The 21,421-nt window shown below is 36.1% G+C and overlaps 1 protein-coding gene across 19 annotated transcripts in view; it reads right to left on the bottom strand.

Moving 5' to 3' along the window:
- Positions 1–641: 641 nt before the first annotated feature.
- SOX5 (SRY-box transcription factor 5) overlaps positions 642–21,421 on the bottom strand; it is a 963,841-nt gene continuing 943,061 nt past the window's right edge. For all 19 annotated transcript variants that reach the window (XM_045811725.2, XM_045811726.2, XM_045811732.2 and 16 more), the window contains 4 exons: positions 15,954–16,062; positions 12,989–13,162; positions 7,248–7,464; positions 642–5,620 (listed from right to left, as the gene is read on the bottom strand). In XM_045811725.2, coding sequence (XP_045667681.1) covers positions 5,317–5,620; positions 7,248–7,464; positions 12,989–13,162; positions 15,954–16,062 — 804 coding nt within the window. In that variant the 3' untranslated portion in view covers positions 642–5,316. The remainder of the gene's footprint in view (positions 5,621–7,247; positions 7,465–12,988; positions 13,163–15,953; positions 16,063–21,421) is intronic.

The following is a 21,421-nucleotide window of genomic DNA, read 5'->3' on the forward strand; positions in this document are numbered from 1 at the left end:
GGAAACAAACAAAAACCTCTACGGGAACCGGTTACACATAGAACTATCAAGATAGAAAAACATACTATGGTGGAAAAGATGAGCAAAAATGCTCATCAGAAGGAAAGGAAGCTTCTCGTTTTTCACATTTGCTTAAAAAGTTGAAGGTAGAATCCAGAGGCTAGTGGGTATTTAGAAATACCCATTATTCTAAATTAGATGCCAGCAAGGTGAAAATTATAATTCTTAGTAATTTCACAATCTGAAATTTACATTTTTTCTAAACAAACAATAGGATAAAATATAATTTTAAAGTGTAGAAACCCTGCCCCAATGATAGCATCAGACTTAGGAAAAGAACATTAAAAGTGCTTCAGGTTGAAGGATTTTACAGAGTATTAGACTCGATTACATATGAGAGCGATATCTTTTGACATTACAGTGAAGCTAGATCCCTGTATGATGAGACACATTATAAGGTCTGGTGGTCCTTCTTGCAATGTCCACTGCTAAGAATTAAATCCTTAGCTCTCAAAGTCCACTTGAGGAAGTGGAGTTATTATATTGAAAACTAAATTATTTTCCTTACTTTTACTCTTTCCATAATAAAGCTAAAGATTATACCTTCATAACAAGAATTGTGAAAAGAAACACAGTCTAAGTAAAGAACACATTTGCTGTTTTTATTGGTGCCTTGCATGGCAGTAATACTGAAAAAAGAGAATGCAAAACCAAAAAACAAAAAACAAACCAAAAAACAGGTTGGTGGCAACCCACATCTTTTTTTTTAAGAGTACATAAGCTCCTGTTTTATTTTTATTGTGGCATGAATGGTAACATAAAACCAAAAACATGAAAATATACAACTTATATTACACTATGTGTTATGAACAAAATATAAATCTATAACTCTATGTTATATTTACATAATTATTTATTTTATTAAATTTCAAGTGAGATGGTAGGTTGCACATACTTTGTTTTAAGCTCCAGGCATTTGATTGTCTCTTTTCTACTTTTTTCCCATTTTTACTCATAAAATCCAAAATGTTAGAAGGACTAAGAGCTTTAGAGCCAGTGGAGCTGTATAAATACTGTTTTAGTGAACCAGTGACAGAAACACTGGGAAGGACAGGAATCAATCAGTAGAAAACTTAACACAACATCATCTTCAACTTGGGAAACTGATAGTTATAGGAAGCTTTAAAATTAAATACTGTAAAAGCCTGTCTAAACAAAAACTTATGCCCTAGAAGAGATATCTGAACCACTTTAAGTGGGCTTCATAATTTTCCTTGCAGACCCCATAGTTTTTATTTTACTATTAACTTGATAGACAAATATTTTATAAACCTGTTTGTAAATATACAGTTGTTTATTACAATTCAATAATTTACCCATTAGAATGAATGAAAATTATTTTTTGATGTTTTAAATGTGATAAAAGAGATTTCCTCTGGGAACAGTAACAACTTCTGGATTAAGAAAATATCTGAAATTGGGACCACAAAATAGTTAAAGATAATTTTCTTTAAATGAATTAAGGTAAAAGTCTACTCCGAAATCAAATCTATGAAATAATTTCATCAAAGAAAACTCTTTTATATTCGTTCCTTATAAGAGGATTTGGTTTCAATAATAATTATGTTCTTTGGGAGGGATTTTATACATGGTTAACTTTTAAATGCAGATGCCAAATAAATGTTAAAAATTGACTTAACTAATTTAGGTATAAACGTACTGAAGAACAGTTTTGTATTTTATCCGGTTGCAGTAACTAGCCAAATTATTAGTAACTTGTAAATGAGCAACTTTAACCTATTTTCTCCAGTGATGTTCTCTTAGATTCATATTTAAACATGACTATTTTTGGAGGAACTGATTACAATAGCCATAAAATGAGAGTTCAGTCAATATTATTCCTCAGTACTGGGATGAGTATGTGCGTGTGTGCGTGTATGCATGCGTGTATGCGTGTGTATGCATGAGAGAGAGAGAGGGAAAGAGACAGAGGGATATGTGAACGGGGAGGTAGGAAAGGATAGAGGAAGGAAATGTTATCTTCATTTCAGTTTGATCTTACTCTCATCTCCTCTACCTTAGCTTTTTTGATCATCATGGGGCACAGAGAAGAATACAAGGTTTTAGGATCCTTTACAAAAATGATAAAGCAATCGAATGCCAAAAAGGCAATGTGTTAACACAGTAAGTTGCTATTCATAGCACCTTTTATCAGATGACTTCAAAGCACTTTAAACATCAATATAATTTTTTTGTCGTTGTTTTCTTTTGGGGAAAACTAAGGCAAAGAAATTGCGATACCCAGTGAATTCTATGTCAGAACACGAGAACAGAACGCTGGGCTCTGGACTCTGTTTTAATCCACGCACGGTGTAGCCCCTCTGATATAAATCTGACTAAATAAAATTAACTTCTGAATTTCAGCAGTTAAAGGTCACCATTAACAATTTTGTTTTCCCCTTCAAATAAAACAAAATAAAGAACAAACAAAAAAAGACCAAACAGAAGTGTTTTGTCAATTCACTGATAAGTGTGTTAGAATCGGTTTCAGCTGTGATTGCCCTCCGTGGCATCTACCTGGAGCTAAAACAAAGTATTCTTGTAGCCCAAAGTCATGAAATGAAAACAAAGCATCTTTATAACGTGGTGTAAAATAAGTATCCAGCAAACGTGAGAGGTGAACCCACATAAGTCAGAAAGAATTTGTTAACAAAGACGAAGAACAAATTTTTAAAAATCTGTTTTCACATTGTACATAATAACGATATAAAACGAGTGTCTATTTTTTTTCCTTATCCAGAGTGCTTAAAAACAACAAACAAAAACAAAAAAAAAAAAATTGGCTCTAGATGACTGTGGCAATTAAATAACTAAATGAGTGATGAGAGCATAAGTTAATTAAGATTGAACATGACCCTCCTATTCACTCCTTTGTATGAAACACCAGAACTTGACATTGTTGGGGCCAAATTTTTAAAAAGGAGAAAACTTATTGAAGGAGAAGTAAAACTGTGTGGGTGAATGTGTGTGTGTGTGTGTGTGTGTGTGTGTGTATAAATATATATATATATATGAGTTGGAAGATGGAAATTTGTTTTAAATATCTAACAGCTTATTGGCTGCACTTCCAAATCAGAGGAGAATAAAATAGAGAGGGAGAAATAAATTATACATAACTTACTAATCTGGGAACAGCTGACCATTATTATTATTATTACTATTATTATTATTATTATATCATCATCATCATTACAACACTAGCAAAAGAGGCAGTTCAAATGAAAATACAGTCATCAAAAACAAACAGAAAAACAAAACAAAATCTCTGACATGCAGGATATGATCAGCTCCTCCAAGCAAAACCCCAGAGCAAGTCTTTTGAGAGAGAGAAAAATAAAAAGGATTTTTTTTCTTATTTATATGTAAAAATCAAACTTGTGGGTCAGGTTTGAGGGGTGGGATAGGAAAATGATGACGGGAGTGAAAACCATAGCACATCCAAGCTACTGGTTGGAGTATTTACCGTCTGATGCTTCAGCGCAAATAATGGCAATGGACTTTAAATGGTTTTGCATTTATTTGTACAAGCCTTATAACTGCCTTGGCATTTGGCTGGCAAAATCTAAATAAGCAGTTCTGTCACCGTCAGTTGTTGCTCTATGCACATATTTTACTGGAACCAAAAACTGGACTTCGGTGGATTCATCTTACGGCGAGGGAAGAGTGGTGGCGAGGATCACTGGGTTCAGCCAGGCTCCATTTTGTTGGGCTGCAATGACTTTTATCCTGCTTTTTATGGTATGGGATGCACATGGCCCATAATTGTGAAATGCAAATGGCCTCTGCCTCATTTCAAGGAGAGATGAAAAATACCTTATAAAATCATCAGTTCCATTTCCTGATCAGGAAAGGATGGAATGTTGAAGAAATAAGCTAATTCTGTGTTTCTGGAAAATGGCCAAATATAGTCAAGGAAAACAATGATTGTTTTGCTCGAAGTTATCAATAGGAAAAACAAACAGAAATCATTAAGTAGCAAACATTAGTGGAACCAACTGACCAGGAAAAAGGGACATCTGGGAACAGTTTGCTAGTAGCTTCCATGTTATACATGCACACCTCGATTACACAGGGCTGCCTGATCCATCCAATAATAATTGTATTAGAAATTTAAAAATATAATTTCTGAGCCCTATCTTGGTTGTCATTTGAAGTGCAAAGTCAAGGTCAAGGTTGCTTCCAGACCAGTCACTTAGGAGGATGTGGGATTTCATCCCCAGATGTGGGTCTAACTCACAATGGTTCAATGTTATTCCTATTAGTACCATAATCACACACATACATACACACAAAAATCCAAGATCAGAAAATATTTTTTTCTCTAAATTTCTTATGTCTCTCTCTCTCTCTCTTTTCACCTGAGAACAGCACCTACAGTTTCCATTTAAAAAAAAAAGTCAAATCTCACCAGCTGCTGGTATTTCAGGTTTTTCAAGGGATTGTCTAAGATATAACACTGTCCTAACTTAAGAAGGAACAGGAAAAAGGAAAGGAAAAAAAAAAGGAACTGGGTCAACACTTCAGTACAAATTTGGCACTTGCTCAAAGATGTAGTGTGGTGTGCAATAGATAAAGAAAGTCCTCTGAAGAAAATAATTGCTTACTTTGTGGTGGATAGCAAGGAAGTCAAAAACAGGCTCTTTTTCCCTCTTCCCCCCCATGCACAGACTTCCATCTTTAAAGTATAGAGATGGAGAAGGTGGAGAGAAGTAAAGAGAAATTCATCTTTCTTTTTTTCTGTCAGGTGCATTACAAAAAAAAAAAAAAAAAAAAAGAAAGAAAAAGGAAAGGAAAATCCCAGAAACCCCAAAAAACAAAACAAAACTTATTTCTTTTTAAAAATTGTAGCACAAAACAACAAAACACATTCACAAGCCACTTGTTGGCACTGTGTACCTGAGTGAGAATTTCTAGAACATTGTAGAACAAACAGCCATAAAGTTTATTAAAAAAAAAAAGTTGACGGGTAAGACTTCAGTGCTTGGATGTAGCAGCTGAATTACTGGCATTATTTTACCCATAGCTTATTTCAATCTCTTGTTGTTGATATTGTTGTTTGCTTGTATTTTTTTTTTTTTTTCCTTTCCAAGCCTTTTGAGGCTGAGGTCTATTAGTCAGCTGATGTCCCAACTATTTAAGACTAACAGTTAAAGTAACAGTCAGTGTATGAGAAAGTTAATGTGCTTGGCCACTGGTAAGGATGAACCAGCTAGGGCTTCTTTAAGTCCTAAGGTCACAACAATCTTTTGACCCTTATCAGTTGGCTTGTCCTGCAATATGGTTTTCACTGTCACTCCCATAATCTACATCCGGATCATCCTCTTCCTCATCGAACTCATCATAAATTTCTCCGTTGATGTCCTCAGCCTGCATCTCTTCTTTGATATGTGGCTCCTCTCCTTTCACGCCGTAAGTGCTCTGGATAACAGGCATCCCAGGCTCTGGGCTGCTGGACACGCTCGAGTGCTCCGAGGGCAGGTGAGGGGAGGGCATTCCGGCCATGGCGATGGCTCCAGGGTACACAACACCAGCAGTGGCGATGGGGATCTGTGCTTGTTGCCTGCAGACAGGAATTGCCCCCCAACCAAAAAAAAAAAAAAAAAAAAAAAAAGACCGTGGGTGAGGGGAATACTTAGATGCATGCCTTATTATACAACGAATCTGCTCAGCTTGTCCAATTCTAAAATAGTGATTCTCATCCTATTGCCCAACATTTAAAAAATTGCATCCGCGTGTGATTTCAATACCTTACTTCTGTATAGTGCTTGACAGATTACAAGGCGCTTACATGTGTTACCTATTTGATTCTTAAAATAACTGTCTTATTACTATCTTATTTTATGGGGAAAAAACCAAACTTGAGGTGCAGAAAGATTAAGCAGAAGAACTTGACCCCAAGTTCATGTTTCCTTCACTATAACATCCCAAGTTTTTAGAAATAATTAAACTAACGATAATGCAATTTTAATGGGAAAAAAACCCTAAAATATTAGAGTTCTCAAAATAAAACCTTATTGCTCAGAACTCACCAGAACTGAACAGTATCACATTATCCACCTGGTCCCTGCAGTAGCTGGGGGGATAGGAAGCAGGGCGTACAGCTCGGCAGCTCTACAAGGCCCTGGGCTTAGAAAGACCCTGTGCTTGGTTTCAAGTTCTGCTGCCGTAGTCTTGAAATTCTTAACTTTTTAACAGGAACCTCACATGCTCATTGTACACTGGACTCCACAAATTCTGTAGCTGGTCCCAGTGGGAAGGGATTAATAGACGATGTTCACTTAGGCCTTCTTTTATTCATTCATTCATATGTTTACTATATCGTCAGGGTTGGGTTTTGTGCTCAGCTTTGAGAAGAGTCATGCACTGAGATATAAATCACAGGCCACTGGTCTAAGCTGACAGACTCTTTCCAGGGAAGAGGATAGGGCAGACTTTAAAAGTTTCTTTTGAAGGTATCCTCTGGCCATTTTCAGAACAGTATTTATTATTCTAAGCAGCCCTCGGGATCTTACTAACTTCTGTTCCAGATATGAGCAACTTTATTTCTTTGCTTTCTGAGAAACTTCTGCAGAAGCAATGAAGTTGCAGGCAGCTCAACAGGCCACCGTAGCCTGCCTCGCCGTAGGAAGCCGGGGAAAACCTCCTGGGAGCTACGTTCCTAATTCAGAAGAGAGCTTTCCCGCTCACAACCTCGCCGTGCCCTAAACAGAATCTCCACTTTCCATGATCTACAGAGGCCACACGTGTGCCTTGATCGCCCAGAAATCCCTCTATATTCCAAGCAAGTGTTTCTTTTGAAATCATTTTTGTGTCGTATTCTCTCAAACAAGGATTGTGTGGAACTTGTCAATGTGGCGCCTTGGAAGTAATGAACACTAACAAGGAAAAGAACCGATACTACGTCTCAGTTTTTAATAATGAACTTCAAAACGATTTACTTTCAGACAGTTTCTCTTCAAGCCAGTTGTTAGGAAAGCTCAAGGGAGAGCCAACGCTGGAGGCACTTGGAGTCACTTCATACGGAGGTATTCTTTTTCAGGATCATGTGGGGGGCAGTCTAGACTCTGAAAATAACTAAGTTCAAGTTCTTTTTCAAAATGCTGCCTCGCAGCAAAACAAATATGTCTGACATCCCGTTAAGTGTAACAAGAAGCGCCCCCCATGAAAAACGACTGAAAGGTCCATACCCAACGTTGAAGTACTGTCGCATTTCCTGCCGCCTGTTCCGCATGATTGCCTTGTATTCACCGATGCGCAGCTTTTTGCCATCCACGAGGCAGGTGCGCTTCGGCCTGGGCTTGTACTTGTAGTCGGGGTACTTCTCCAGGTGCTGCTTGCTGAGACGGGCTTGCTCCTCGTAATATGGCTGTTTCTCTAGGTTCGTCATAGCTTTCCAGCGAGATCCTAGGAGGAAAAGAAGGTTAGGATTGCAATTTGCACAGCTGCTGAGGTTCCTAAGAAGATATCACTGAGAACAAGAAAATCTAAAGTAAAAATGCTGGCCCAAACCCAGAAATACATAAAAATGTGTTTGATTAGTGAATTACGACTCATGAGGTGAGATCCCACAAGAACAGAGGTGTTGCTGGCTGTGTCCTTAAGGAAACTATGTACCCAAAGATACAAAGGTGGGGCAATCTCTTTTTTTTTTTTTTTTGGTCTGGCCTGAATTAACAATTTAGCCAACCGTGTATATTATATATTTAAAAGCTCATAGATAATTTAAAGAATATACCTTTCATTTCCACATTAGACCATGATATAATTCAACTGTGAACTGAAAAGTTATGCAAAAACTTTTTACACATTTTCAATCTGTGGCTAATTATCTTGTTACTGAGTATTTTTATGTGGGGGCACATTACTTACTACTAGGGTTTCTAACATATATTACATATAATTCTCCTAAAACTGTTGAAGTATGCTTTCATGAATGATTGCACTTAAAAATTCATTTCATTAAAAGTTTAAAATTTAAAACTTTAATTACAAAAAATTATATTAATGAACATGCATTGGGTAACTACTGTGTGCTACATATTGTGCTAAAAACTTTACATAAGTTGTCTCATTTTACCTTTCACTGGAATCCTGTAAGGTAGTTTTAGCATTTAGACCTATATCCATAGATGAGAAAACTGAAGTTCAAATAGATGAAGTAACTTACCTAAGGTCATACAACTATTACATTGCAAATCTATGACTCAAACTTCAATTGCATCGAACCCAAATATGCTGCAATGTATGTTTTTAGATACCTATACCCACCTGCTACCTAGTGGTGGTCAGAATTAGAAGAGTACGTATGTATGGGATAAGATTTTTCTTTTAATAAATCACTTTCAATAATATATAAAGATGTCATTTCTTGCAATATAGTATGCATTAATATTAATCCAAATTGGTAATCCAAACTGGTTTTTTCCTTCTTTTCACTTTTGGTTTTGGTTTGGATTCAACTAGGATCACAAAAAAAAAAAAAAAATGTTTGCAGCTTAATTAAGAAATAGTTATGCTAATTCTCAAAATAAATGTGATTTAAAGCTTTGGTTCTATTACTGTGGCTATATGTAGTAGTAAAAGAAGTAATGGTAATAATGTTTACTTTTTATTAAGCATGTGAGGAGAATCTATTTGCAGATGAAGTGTGTTTATCAGCAAGTAATCAGCTCAACTCTACCCAGATGTACAAAAAACTGTATTTCCAGTTCCTTTGGTAGTTCTCTACCAAATATGTTTTGGTACGGAAGCCTTTACCTGCCTTCCAAAGTCATCTAAGCAAGATCTTAAGGCTTTCAAATGGGTTCATTACTCAACCATAATTCCATATCTCAAATGCAAATAACTCACTGATGAACAGTTCTTCCCTACAAATGCAGACAATTCCTCAATATGGGCTGTTACATACATTAAAGGAATATGGTAAAAGGGATGATACTCTTCCCTTAGAATTCTTTCCTATTGGAAAAGATGTTGTCGGGGTGGGTATATCCATGTAGACGTTGCAAAAATTTATGAACAGATTTTTTTCCTGTCTAGACAGCCAATATGATTTTATTCTATTTACCACAGAAATCCAGGTTACAGTTCAAATAATAGTTTATTTTTCTACTCCTTTCTCAAACTTGTGTTTAAATAGCTGCAACCAATAATTTGTAGGTACAATCTCAAACTCTATATTGCCCAACATTATTCTCTCGAGGTACTGGAAGCCATTATGTTATTCTCAGGATAAGTATAAGTACAGATACAGCTATAATGCTATTGAAACAGATCAATTCTTTTTGGGAAGTTTCTTACAAGTATGGACAACAGGATTTTGAACCTCAGATCAGGGAGGCAAAAGTGAGCTGATCAGAAATAATTTACTTAAGAATTAAAGAAATACATTGAAAAAAGGACCTGTGATGGTTGACTTTAAAATTCCCTATCTTTATCATTAGATAGAACAAAGAAAACAGCATTCTCAATTAGAATGGGAATTGCTAAGCGTTCTTCTGAGTCTAAATGTTCCATAAGCTCCAAAAGAATACATTTCTCTAAGGAAAAGGAATGTTTATGCCTCATAGTAACCTGCCTCAGAATGTGATAGCTCTTTTTAGATTTCCTACTATGTGCATCAGGCTGTATTAATTCCTGGATATGCAGTGGTGAATCATTATGTTCCTTATCTTCTTGAGGCTCATATTCCAGTGGAGAGGAAATACATTAAGCAGCTAATTAAAAAATTTATTATTTTAATTACAATGGTGGAATGTACAGGAAGCTATGAGACCATGATAAGGAGCTGGGATCAATCTTTTGTAGGTCAGGAAGGCTTTGCTGTGGAAATGACTCCTGTAGGAATCAGAAAGGGAGAGTTCTCTATGGAGGAAGAATAGAATGGTCAAGTGGGAAGGGGTATTAGAGGAACTTAAAAAAAGTGATCTGGCTGAAATGCAGAGGAAAAAGGGATACACACACACACACACACATACATATGATAAATAAAATATATATTTATGCAAAGATAAAAATAAAGATACATATATAATAAAAGATGTATAAATTCTCAGACAAGTTGGCTTCTAAATCTGGCATGAACTGGAATCACAGAATATTTAGACACTTGATAATATAATTTTTCTGGAACAATCACTGAATCCTAAATTACATTTTAAAAGATGGCCATATCATAGGTCTTTTTAAAATGAAGAATTAAGGTAGCCTAAGCACTGTCTATAGTTGGCAAAATGGCTAACTATTGCGTTTTATGACAGTGCAGAAAAACAGTGTTTCCATTTGGTGGCAACTACAGTTTTCATTCTTTAATAGTAACTCTTGAATAGTGTTAAACCAAATGACAAGTTTGGTTTTGGTTTTAATGGCTTTGCAGGTAGCGCACCCACTGTATGTAGCTACGATGTGAACCCCGAGACACACCAGATGAGCATTTGAGGTCTCTCCAAAAGAGACGGAAGCATCTGCTTGATCAGGGTGGGGCAGGTTGCTTACCCTGGACCATGTACAGGGAGTAAGTTCCCTGCATTTTTCAAAAGACTGGCCTTTTACAATGGAAAACGGAGAAGGACATTTGGGTATTCCCCCTGATGACAAAGAGGAAGATTCAATAAAAAAAATCTGATGTTCAAAATAAGAAAAACAAAACCCAGTCTTGAGAGTACTCTTTTCCTTTCTAATCTGGCAATACAATAAAAATGAGGAGTTTGAGCTGAGCAGCACTGTCGTCTCCACGGGGTCTGTAATGAATTTGCACAGTTTACTCCAACTACTGTATATCTAATCAGAAAAAGATGTCCCCCATCCCCTGATCTAGCGCCAAACAGTAAAAGGTGATTCCTTATGTTAACAATTTCAGCAGAATGGCTTATTAAAACCAGATTTTAGGGTATTATAAAATGCTTAGAAGCCCTTTAAAATGTCAACTAGGATCCCCAGAGACTACGTAAAATGTCAACCCAGCTCAAGCGCCTGTTTTAAGCAGAATGAATTAGCGGCATGCTGTCGGAGGCTGTTACCCAAAACAATCAGTAAAGAGGAAAACATCAAGCTTTCTTTGTACTTTTATATGAAATGGGCCAGTTAGAATGATCTTGTGGATATTTGAAGATCACTTATTTATTTGAAGCTATGACCAAATATTGAGATCCCAAACTCTCAGTGGTTTTTTTCCCCTGCTATATCTTCAATGAACACTATTCTATTGAAAGGTCTAAAATTAGCACTCTTTTTCATGTTGGCCCTAATGGTATAATCATATGGTCATTCTAATATTCTTTCCTTCGAACCAGAAAGAAATGCTTGTAGCTAGTCACGTCTTTCCCATAAAATCTTTTGCTGCATTTCCTGAAGTATTTCACATCATCAAAACTGATATTTCCCTGATACTTAGGATAAAGTTTTAATCAGTGAGTATCACTTTTCCAGTATTCACACACAGGAATCGAATGATATACAGACAGTTTGAACAATCTTAGTATTCAGTTTGTTTTTTCATTTTGACATTTTGGGATTTCTAATTTTGTGATAACTGATACATTAAGATACAGAATATGCTTATGTAAAGTATTTTATTCTTTTCTAGAGTTTTTCCAAATGGAAAAGGTACGATATTTTTCAAAAATAAAAGGGAAATTTCACATGGAAGGTAAAGTATGCTCATAAAAAGGAAAAATAGATTGGAAATAGTAGAGGTGTAAAAAATGTGCATTTCCTTTATCCATATTCACTTTTTCTAGGCTTCACACTCTTATCTTTTGAGATAACATTCATTTAAAGATCTCAAAATCATTTTAGATGAAAACCAAGCCATAAGTTCAAGCGGTTAATGGTTTTTGTTTGTTTGTTTTGGTCTCGTTACAAATGCATGCTGAGGACTGGGTAGCATCTACTCCCAGCCAGTGATATGAGCATTTGAGGATATGGGAGCATAAAAACACATGTGTATGTTTAGTAACTACTTTTGGATGATCAGTTCCTTAATGTAAAGGAACAAGCGGAACACCTACTTGCACTAAGTACATGTAATTCCAAGTGCATTATGGATTTTTAGTAAAGCTTTAATAACTTGGGAAAATGTTATTTGTTGAAGCCCAAATTCAGAGTTAGTGTTCCTATTCTTTTTTTGTTGTTTAGCTCTTAGAAGTCAGAGAATAAATAATCAAAATTTGCTTAGGTTATCCGGTAGCTGGCCACCACACCATCTGAAGATGAAGACGACGATGAAGATGTCAAGTGGAATCTTCCCTTCCTTTTTCTGGGATTTAAACTGGTATATAGTAGGTCTCTTTACAACCACTACCCTTACCTCTCACCATCTCTTCTGTGTACTTCAGTATGTACGTACGTAAGTCAAATATGTACTTTATCTGTTAAGCTGAAAGCTGCAATAGCAGGAAAAGTCCCTTTTTAAAAGATGCTGAAAATCTGCTTAAAAGGCTGCAGAAAGTGTAAATTAAAAATTGCACCACATGCCCCATCTTCTTGTGTCCTGACAATCTACACTGATTTTCAGTTATAGTACCGGAACAAACATCACCTATACCTCCATCCCTACCACGCGAAGAATTCTGTAGTTCAAAGGAAAACAACAAATAATGGTCAATCCCATTATCAAGTGGCTCACAGGAAAAGAACTTTTTTCTTAGTCTTGGTACGAAATATTTCTAGATCTTAAAGAAGAGAAAATATTACAACGATTAGTATGGAGACACACAACTAAATGAGCTATAAAAACTGGGCACATTTCTCAATGAACATGAAATGCTTTGTCATCAGAAGAAAAGCCTCAATTAATGATGCTGATTTTTTCAGATAAGCACATCACAGGAACTGCCCAGCCTCCAAAGCCCAGTACCTTTCCACAACTGCAGAAAACAGAGCTGTACATTTAGTCCACAAATCACATAACAATTAACACGTTTCTTACCCAATATCTTGCTGATGTTGGAGTTGTGCATGTCGGGAAAGGCTTGAAGGATTTTCCTTCGTTCATCTTTAGCCCACACCATGAAGGCGTTCATTGGACGTTTTATATGGGGTTCATTGCTCCCACGCCCTCTGGATTCTCTATAAATTCTTGATTCTGAGACTCCAGCACTTCCTAAAAACAGGGAACATTGCTTTGTGTGAGTGTTAAGACCTTTGGTAATTCTCTTCTTTGTACAGCTATTGAATGTTTGTCTAGTAAAATATCTATTCTAGTCTATTACAATATGACTAAAAAAAGTACATCTGATAATTGTACTTCCAGTCCTTGAGACAGATGCTTGTGCATGAAGTTTCTGTGATAGGCCCTGTAGTCACAATTGGCATATCTGTATTTTTAATCCATTTCTCATACATTTTTCCTTTTTTCGAGGGACTATGGACTGTTTCACCATTTACTTTCAAGAGGACACAAGAAACTTGAATATATAATCTTTGATGCAAATTGGAAAGAGAATAGTTGGGGCATACCAATAGGCATGCTGTTACCATGGAAATATTAAATAGGTGAAGCAGCTCACAAAATTGTGAAACACTAATCTATTTGGCACGATGGATGACCATAGGTAAGGATGTGTCCCTGCTACCTAAAGACGGTCGGAACACACAGTAGCCATGCCCTTTGCCTCTCTCCGAGGTGATATAAATAAAAATGCAGCTAAATAAAAATTTGAGGTTAAAATACAATATAGAAATTTTTCTGCAATGAGTTTGGCTTTTCTTTGCAATTTTGTGCTAATAAATAAATGAAATACGCTGATGAATTAATGATAGCCTGCTCCCCAGAAGATCTTTGAAAATGGTAGGGGAAAAAAAAAGAACAGTTACACTACTATGGTTTCTTTAAAAGTCCACAGCCACAATATTTATGGTGAAACAAATATTATATTCATTCCCCTGAATTTTCTCCCTCATGTCTAAAGTTACCCAAAGAGATCCACTGAAAGTTCCATTCCAGTCAGCAAGACTCATGGTGATAAAACATAACCAAGAGCCACGGTAGAACCCTTGGGAGCTGCCCTCACTCCTCTAGGGGTCATGTGACTTTGTGGAATAGTTTCACCAGATTAAACAGCTTCCAGAGATACTCGAGTTCAGGCAAAGAACATCAGGAGAAGCAGAAGGAAACACAGAAATGTGATACTAAGTTTTCCAGGGTTATCATTAGAAAATATGGCAGAATGTATTTTGGTAGCATATAAAATTTTAAAATAATTTGGGTATTTCCAGAACTTTTATCTTTAATAAAAGCACTGTTTTTTATTTTTTTCTTCCTTCATACTCCTCTTCCTCGCTTTTCTCAATTAGAAGGAATAGGAATCAACCAAAATTACCCAGACTTGAAGACCTCTAGAGTAGCAAGCAAAAACACAGCATACCTGGTGGTGGAGTTTCTCATTATTTCTCATTCATGGTATGCTCTTTGGTCTGATGAAGATTGGAAAATATTTTGCATACAAGCATGACTGAATTTAACAAATAACAGCAACAAAATTTTGATGTTTTAATGCTGATTGCTATGGGTATATTTTATCATGCTAATACAACTTAAAATTTATGAAATGTGTTATTACCAGTAATTGTCTTTTTATTGACAAAAATGAGTGCTAATATATGGCAACATCTTTCTGAAATGGGTTTGTAACTAGCGAATGATCATTTGCACATCTGCTTTTTCTTGTTCTTACACCTTACAGCAACATAAGCAATAAAATGAACATTATGCAACTTCATCAAAGCTAAACAAGCTCTTTGTATTGTACTTAGGCCACGTTTATCTTAGCCAACTGAGATAGAAAGGAGAAGGAAATGTTTGGATCCAACAGGCCAGGAAAACACTGACTTTGGTTGGATATCCAACTGAACAAAATTCAGTTTTGATAAGATTATCTGACTACATGCTCAAGTTTGGCTAGTTTCTTGGCTAGTATAGAACTAGACTTAAAAGTAGAATTGGCCCAAGGCACAGAGCAGACAGACTAGAACTCAAGGCCATCTCTTCCGTCCTAAAGTATCCTTCCTTTGCTCTGGTGCAGTCTTTTCTATATGCAGGGGACCTTCTCTACCATAGTAACAAATCTGAGGATAGTGTTCTCAAAATGCATATATGGCACTTTACACTGGGCGGAGGTTCCCAGCTGCAGCTCAAGGTAAGAGGAATAGCACTTTCTTCTTTTTCTCTCTTTGCTGTGCTATTAAAATTAGTGTGTCAATTTAATTGGTTGTCATTGGGGATGTTTAGAATGTTCAGAGATGATGCAGAAAACAGAAGTCTCGAGGCATGTGAAGAAAGCATGAGGCTGAGTTGCTGGCATTCTAGTTGGGTTATAAAGGGGAGGACACTTGACTGAATGGTAGGCAGTATAAGAGGGAAGTGTCCCAAAATGCAAATATACACACACACATTTCAGGAGACACTTGTCTCCTGAAAATGTCCACTTAGCCTTGTATTTTGGTCAGAGTTTGACAAATGAAAACTTGAAAATGAGCTTATAGACACAAGTTTCTGAAGTTTGCTTTGGGTACAAGAAATAGGGAAGTGAGAGATAAAATTGACAGTGGTTGGGAGTACTTGCTTCAGAATCATGCCATCTTGAATCTAAGACCTGCCTCTGGTACTCACAACCCTGTTATCTTGGGGAAAAATGATTCAAAATTCCCAGGGGCCAATCTCTTTATTTGTAATAGTATTTATCTCACAGGTTGTGCTAGAAATTAATGAGATGATTTATGCAAAGCCCCCAGCAGATTGCTTGGCATGTGGGAACTGCTCAGTACATGAGAGCTCTTATTCTAATGACCAGGTATAAGGTGGCCATCTTATATACTTTTTTAGTAGTTTTAACTGGCACTAAATAGACACATCTGCACACTTATCGGAATATATATGAACAATTTTCACAAACCATCAGAATCTCCACTCATATTGAAATCCATCATGGCATGGCTAAATTTTGCTTCTTCATTCTGTTTAACTGCCAGTTGCTGAGTCAGACTCTCCAGTGTTGTTTTTTCCTTAAAAAAGAAATTTATAATGAGAGCTCAATCTGGAAATTATAATTATTCAAAGACATTTTTTTCTTGGGCCATATATAGTACATTAGCTTCTGGGAGGGAAAGAACATTGATTTATTCACCTTTGCACATTCAGCACATTATGCTGAGGGGATTGAAGCAAATGATCAGCAGGGTTTTTGAAGGAACTCTGATTCTTAGAATCCCCTATACAGTCTTGGCATTGGGGTTTGGTATGCCTCAGGGGTATATGCCGGGATCCTTGGAGACAGTCTTACCAAATCATAAAATGTGCAGAGAAATTTCATGAAAGCAACCTGTTTTCCAACATTTGGAATGCCTTTATTTTAAGCCAGACAGTAGAAGTATAGGAGTGGCATGGGGCCCAGAGAAAGTCTTCCAATAGTCAGGTGACCAACTGATAGAAACATAATTCACAGTAGTGCCCTCTGGTTGCCATCTCCCTAAATGCCATCTGCATTCCTCATGCAAGGGTAATGAAGACGTTTAAATATTCATTGCTAATTGCTTGTCAAGTCTCTGTACATTCGATGTGAGTGCCTGCTACTTGGACCACAATTTGATTTGGATTGCTAAGCCAAAATATTGAGTTGGCGAATTATTTGAGATACAAATACACCAAAATTAGATCTGCAAAGACATCAAGTCATTTAAAAGCATGCAGTGCATGATTTGAATTCACGGAGAACATGGCATTACAAACTAAATTATTTTCAAGGAAAACATAACGTTCATGAGATATTAAACTACTTCCAATTAAGTAATTAGGTGATTTTATGAAAAGAAAAAGCATATAATGGAAGTTTTACAACTTTTTCTAGCACTTTCCATCACTGCTCTGAGGATGACTTGGTTCCAAAATAGTTTTAAGAAAAGCATCTATTGGCTTTCATAAAATTTGCTCAGGTTTCTTTATAATTATTCACCTCATTTTCTGAGGAACACCGTCATGAACTGTACAAATGAACCACATATACTGAGGGATAGCTATTGACACAATAAAATGTTCACAGAAAATAATCAACTACTTAAAATAATTGTATTACAAGTAAAGGGGCCCAACTAATGTTCCCACCAAGAACCATTAGGGTATTGATATTCTTAATATAGTACATGCTTTATCTCTACAAAATCTCTGACAGTATTACACTTGTACATACTAGATAAAAAATTCTCTCAATTTAGTGGCCTTGGAACTCCTTTTCATCAAAGTCTATACATGATTTAGTAGCAAAAGTATTTAATTGTCCATTAGTATAAAACACAGCAGGGAAACTGGAAACAAGATAGTTGATATCAATTCGAGTTCTATAGGATTATATAGTACTAAGTTGAAATAAATTATATATTTAAAAATGTAGAACCTGATCCAATTAGTTTGTGTGAAATTGGTACTTTCAGCTGTTTTATATGCTCTGGATTTCTTTTGCGGAGAGTCTGCAGTATATATTCAGCTAAGAACAGGAGCGCCAAGGACACCAGCTTAACAGACTCTCTTTATAGTAAATGTAGCTGTTAAAATGGAAGACAGTTACATTAAACACACACACACACACACACACACACACACACACACACTCCATCAACATGATCTGACCATCTCCAGTCAATGAAGACTTTACTGTACTATCTTTGGAGAAAGTACTAGGCATGGATTGCCTCTCAGGTTTTGATTTAATGGTGGATAGGGCAATAAATGCTATATATTTTAGAAAGAGTTTTCCATTCTGAAGCAAAGTCTTTTAAGAAGAAAAAGTGAAATGAAGGCAATTGGAGTAGAAAAAGGACAAAATGCTGAGTGACTTCTAAGGTTCTGAGTTCAGCTGTATGAATCTTGTGCCATCTTACCAAGAGGCTAAAATTAGCTAATGATGGACAGGAAACTAACCATCAGTTTTTACAGTAAGTAACCTCTACTCATCTACCTCTAAAGTACACAATATAATAAAATTCTTTAATTAGTTACCCCAAATAGAATTTACAATACTTCCTGAGAGCATGTCAGTGCAAAATAGTGGAAGTCAACAGGGTAAGCTTCATTGTTTTTGTGACTTTTGGCATAGCTGATTCTCAGACATGTGAACAGGGAAATGAGATGTGACTGGAGGAATTAGAGAATGTGTGGTGTGCCTTTAATTAAAATACCTTACAACAGCATGTAAATCAAAATGGTAACACTGGCACATTTTAAAAACCCTTGCTGACTATAAATTCAGAAGACTTAAAGGAACTGAGGTAAGGGGGCTATACTAAAACCCAAGTGGTTATATGGTACATACATGGTCTATAAGAAGTGGCTCCATGGCAAATAATTACCATAGAATTTTGTATGAAAATTGATCCTATAGTAAACAAAAGTTAATGTTAAGTTCTTTTTCTTATTTTAAGATTCTACTTATTTATCTGAGAGTGAGAGAGAGAGAGAGCACAAGCAGGGGGAGGGGCAGAGGGAGAAGCAGACTCCCACTGAGTGGGGATCTCCATTCGGGGCTTGATAGATCCCGGGACTCCGGATCATGACCTGAGCTGAAGGCAGACACTTAACGGACTGAGTCACCCAGGTGCCCCATATATTTAGTTCTTAAGTATGGGGTATATATAAATCTTTATATGGATAGTTGTCTAGATAATATATTGAAACATCAGAAGAATGAGTTGAATTTAAGAATAGTTCTCAAAAGTTTAAATTCAATCTATTTAGGTATATAGGAAGAGAAAGAATCAGCCAAATGTTATAAAGCACAAATGCTGGTACTTAAGAAGATTCCTCTGATCCTACTCCTTCGAATTCCACCATCCCTGGCTGTCCCCTTCCCCAAAAAGTCCATCTATGCTCTATCATGTCTAAAATTCAACCATTTAAGATTCTGTTCCTTGGATTAAATCTTTCCCGTTCTAAAAGCCTCTTTTCAAATGTGCCAAGGTTACTCAAAAGGTAATATTTTGGTTCCCAAAGTTCCTATAATTAAATTAATCTTTTCTAAATAGAGGCAGCTGAGGGTGCCTGGGTGGTTCAGTGGATTAAGTGTTTGACTCTTGATTTCAGCTCAGGTCACGATTTCAGGATTGTGAGATCGAGCCCTGCATAGGGCTCTGCGTTCGGTGTGGAACCTGCTTGAGATTGTCTCTCTCCCTCTTCCTCTACCTCTCCCCCCACTCTCCCCCTCTTTTAACTAATTAGTTAATTAATTAACAGAGGCAGCTGAAACAAAATGTGCAGTTTGATATCAGGTAGAAAGGGGGTAAATGGGAAGATGCTGAAAATGGGAAACACTCAAGAAATTGAGTTTGTGGAAGCAGAAAAAAATGCTGATGGGCACAAGTGACAATTTTTACCAAAGTTAGACTCTTAGTCCCATCTGGCTCCAATAAAAAACAAATTAGTCAAGAATTTGTACAGAAAAAGAACACCTCATGTACAGAAAAAGAACAACCCATTTTAAGATCAGGGTTCTTGAATACAAATCCAATACAGCGCTTTCACTTTACTGCCCTTCAATGCTACCCAAATGCTGGTCTGAGACTGACAAGATTCACTGGTTTACTCTCCTCTACCTTTTTTCTATCAGAAATAAAGCAAAATTTAAAGAAAAATAGACACATTTAAAGAAATACTTGCTAAAATTCTCACGCTCTGAGTCATCTCAGAGTAGAGGGTGCGAACATATTAATTACTACAAAGTAGTCAAAACAAGTCTTGAGAATTTATAAATAAGGATCAAATAAGATGACCTGTATGCTTTCTCTCTTGAATACAAATTAGCAATTGGGTAACAATAAGGTTTCCTTTGGAAAGATGATTCCTACCTGGCTAATCAAATCTTATACAATACTGTAGGTTTACAGAGATCAAGGGGCAATATTAGGTAAAGTCTATTTTTACTTGAAAAATCTTCTGATCCTATGTTGACCTGAACAAGGATCCAAATGAATTATATCTCATCTACAGAAGAAAATAAAGTTTTAGATCAAATAGTTTTTTGAGGTCAAATAAATGATTCTAAAACCCAGCATTTAAAGAAGTATTATTACTGTGCTAACATTCACTTAGGTAATTTGGCAGCTGGTCTTGGGCTCTGGGGCTCATTCAGTTGACTTGCTTAGTAGAAAACAACACATGTATTGTTTGTGCATGACACCAGGCTATGGTGGGAATCAACAAGGAAAGCCAAGAAATATCTAGAGATGTGAGCAATGAGCTGATTAGAAGTAATCAGTAAAGATCTGTATGTTCTGAATGACAAAAGACCATAGGGATTAATGGGAAGAAGACATATTTGAAAATACAGAAAATGACCCATATGGAAAATAATGGGTTTGGGGATCCAAAACATCACTTCTTAACCAAACTCTGCTGTATATATTAGCTATGTTACTTTAGACAAATCAATTCTCCTCCCTGAGTCCCAGAATCTTAACTTGTAAAATGGGGTTTAAATATAACAATAGACTCTCATTTGCTTAAAAAATTAAGATATCTATGCTTTTCATATTAGGGGAAAGAGTCAGTGAGGGAAATTGAAAAAATAAAGATTCTTCCTAACATATTTTAATTATAGGAATAGAAGAGTTAGTTCAATATCAGTATTAAGTAACTTGCCACAGTTATGACCTTTTATTTTCCATGGCTAGAGTAGTGGACAAATCTGCATTCACAAGGAGAATTTTGCTAACAACTCTAAAAATTGTAGACATTTTTTTCATTCCTCTTGTCTATCATCTACAGCAATGTATTTAATCTTTTTCATTTTCCATTTGATGTTCAGGCATGATAGTTTATAAGTCTAGTACATACTTAAATTGAAAACTCCTATTCCATTACTTCAACTTACACAGAAAATAACTAAAAATTCACTATTTATAGAGGCTCAAACGAACATCCTGTGTTATTTCATAGACCAGTCAAAACAAAACAAAACAAAAAAACACACAAAAATTCTGTTTTAAAAGAGGTAGATATTTCCTTAGTTACCTAATCCCAAATTAAATAATGCACAAGTAAATGGTTCCTCTGTTACTCCTTGAAATTGGGATTCATATAAGTGATGAGCTTTGCTCCCCAGCAGACACACATACACAAAGAGAGATGGGCTGTGGATCAGCTATCATAATGGACATCCCTGAAATAAAGCTCACAAAGCTATAAAACTCATAAAAAGCACATGCATGAAATGACAGAATAGAGTGTGACTGTCAAATGTTGACTCAGTTACAGTTAAACCCCTTCTGGCTGCACTTTTTTTTATGGTCTACTTATATATTAATGACACGGGAGGAAGAATGAAACAAAAAAGGTTTTTAACCCTCCAATTATGTGAACCTCACAGACCACCAAAGA

This window comes from Ursus americanus, chromosome 25 (genome assembly GCF_024610735.1).
Source record: "Ursus americanus isolate L20-20 chromosome 25, mUrsAme1.1.p, whole genome shotgun sequence".
In the NCBI taxonomy this organism is placed as follows: Eukaryota; Metazoa; Chordata; class Mammalia; order Carnivora; family Ursidae; genus Ursus; species Ursus americanus.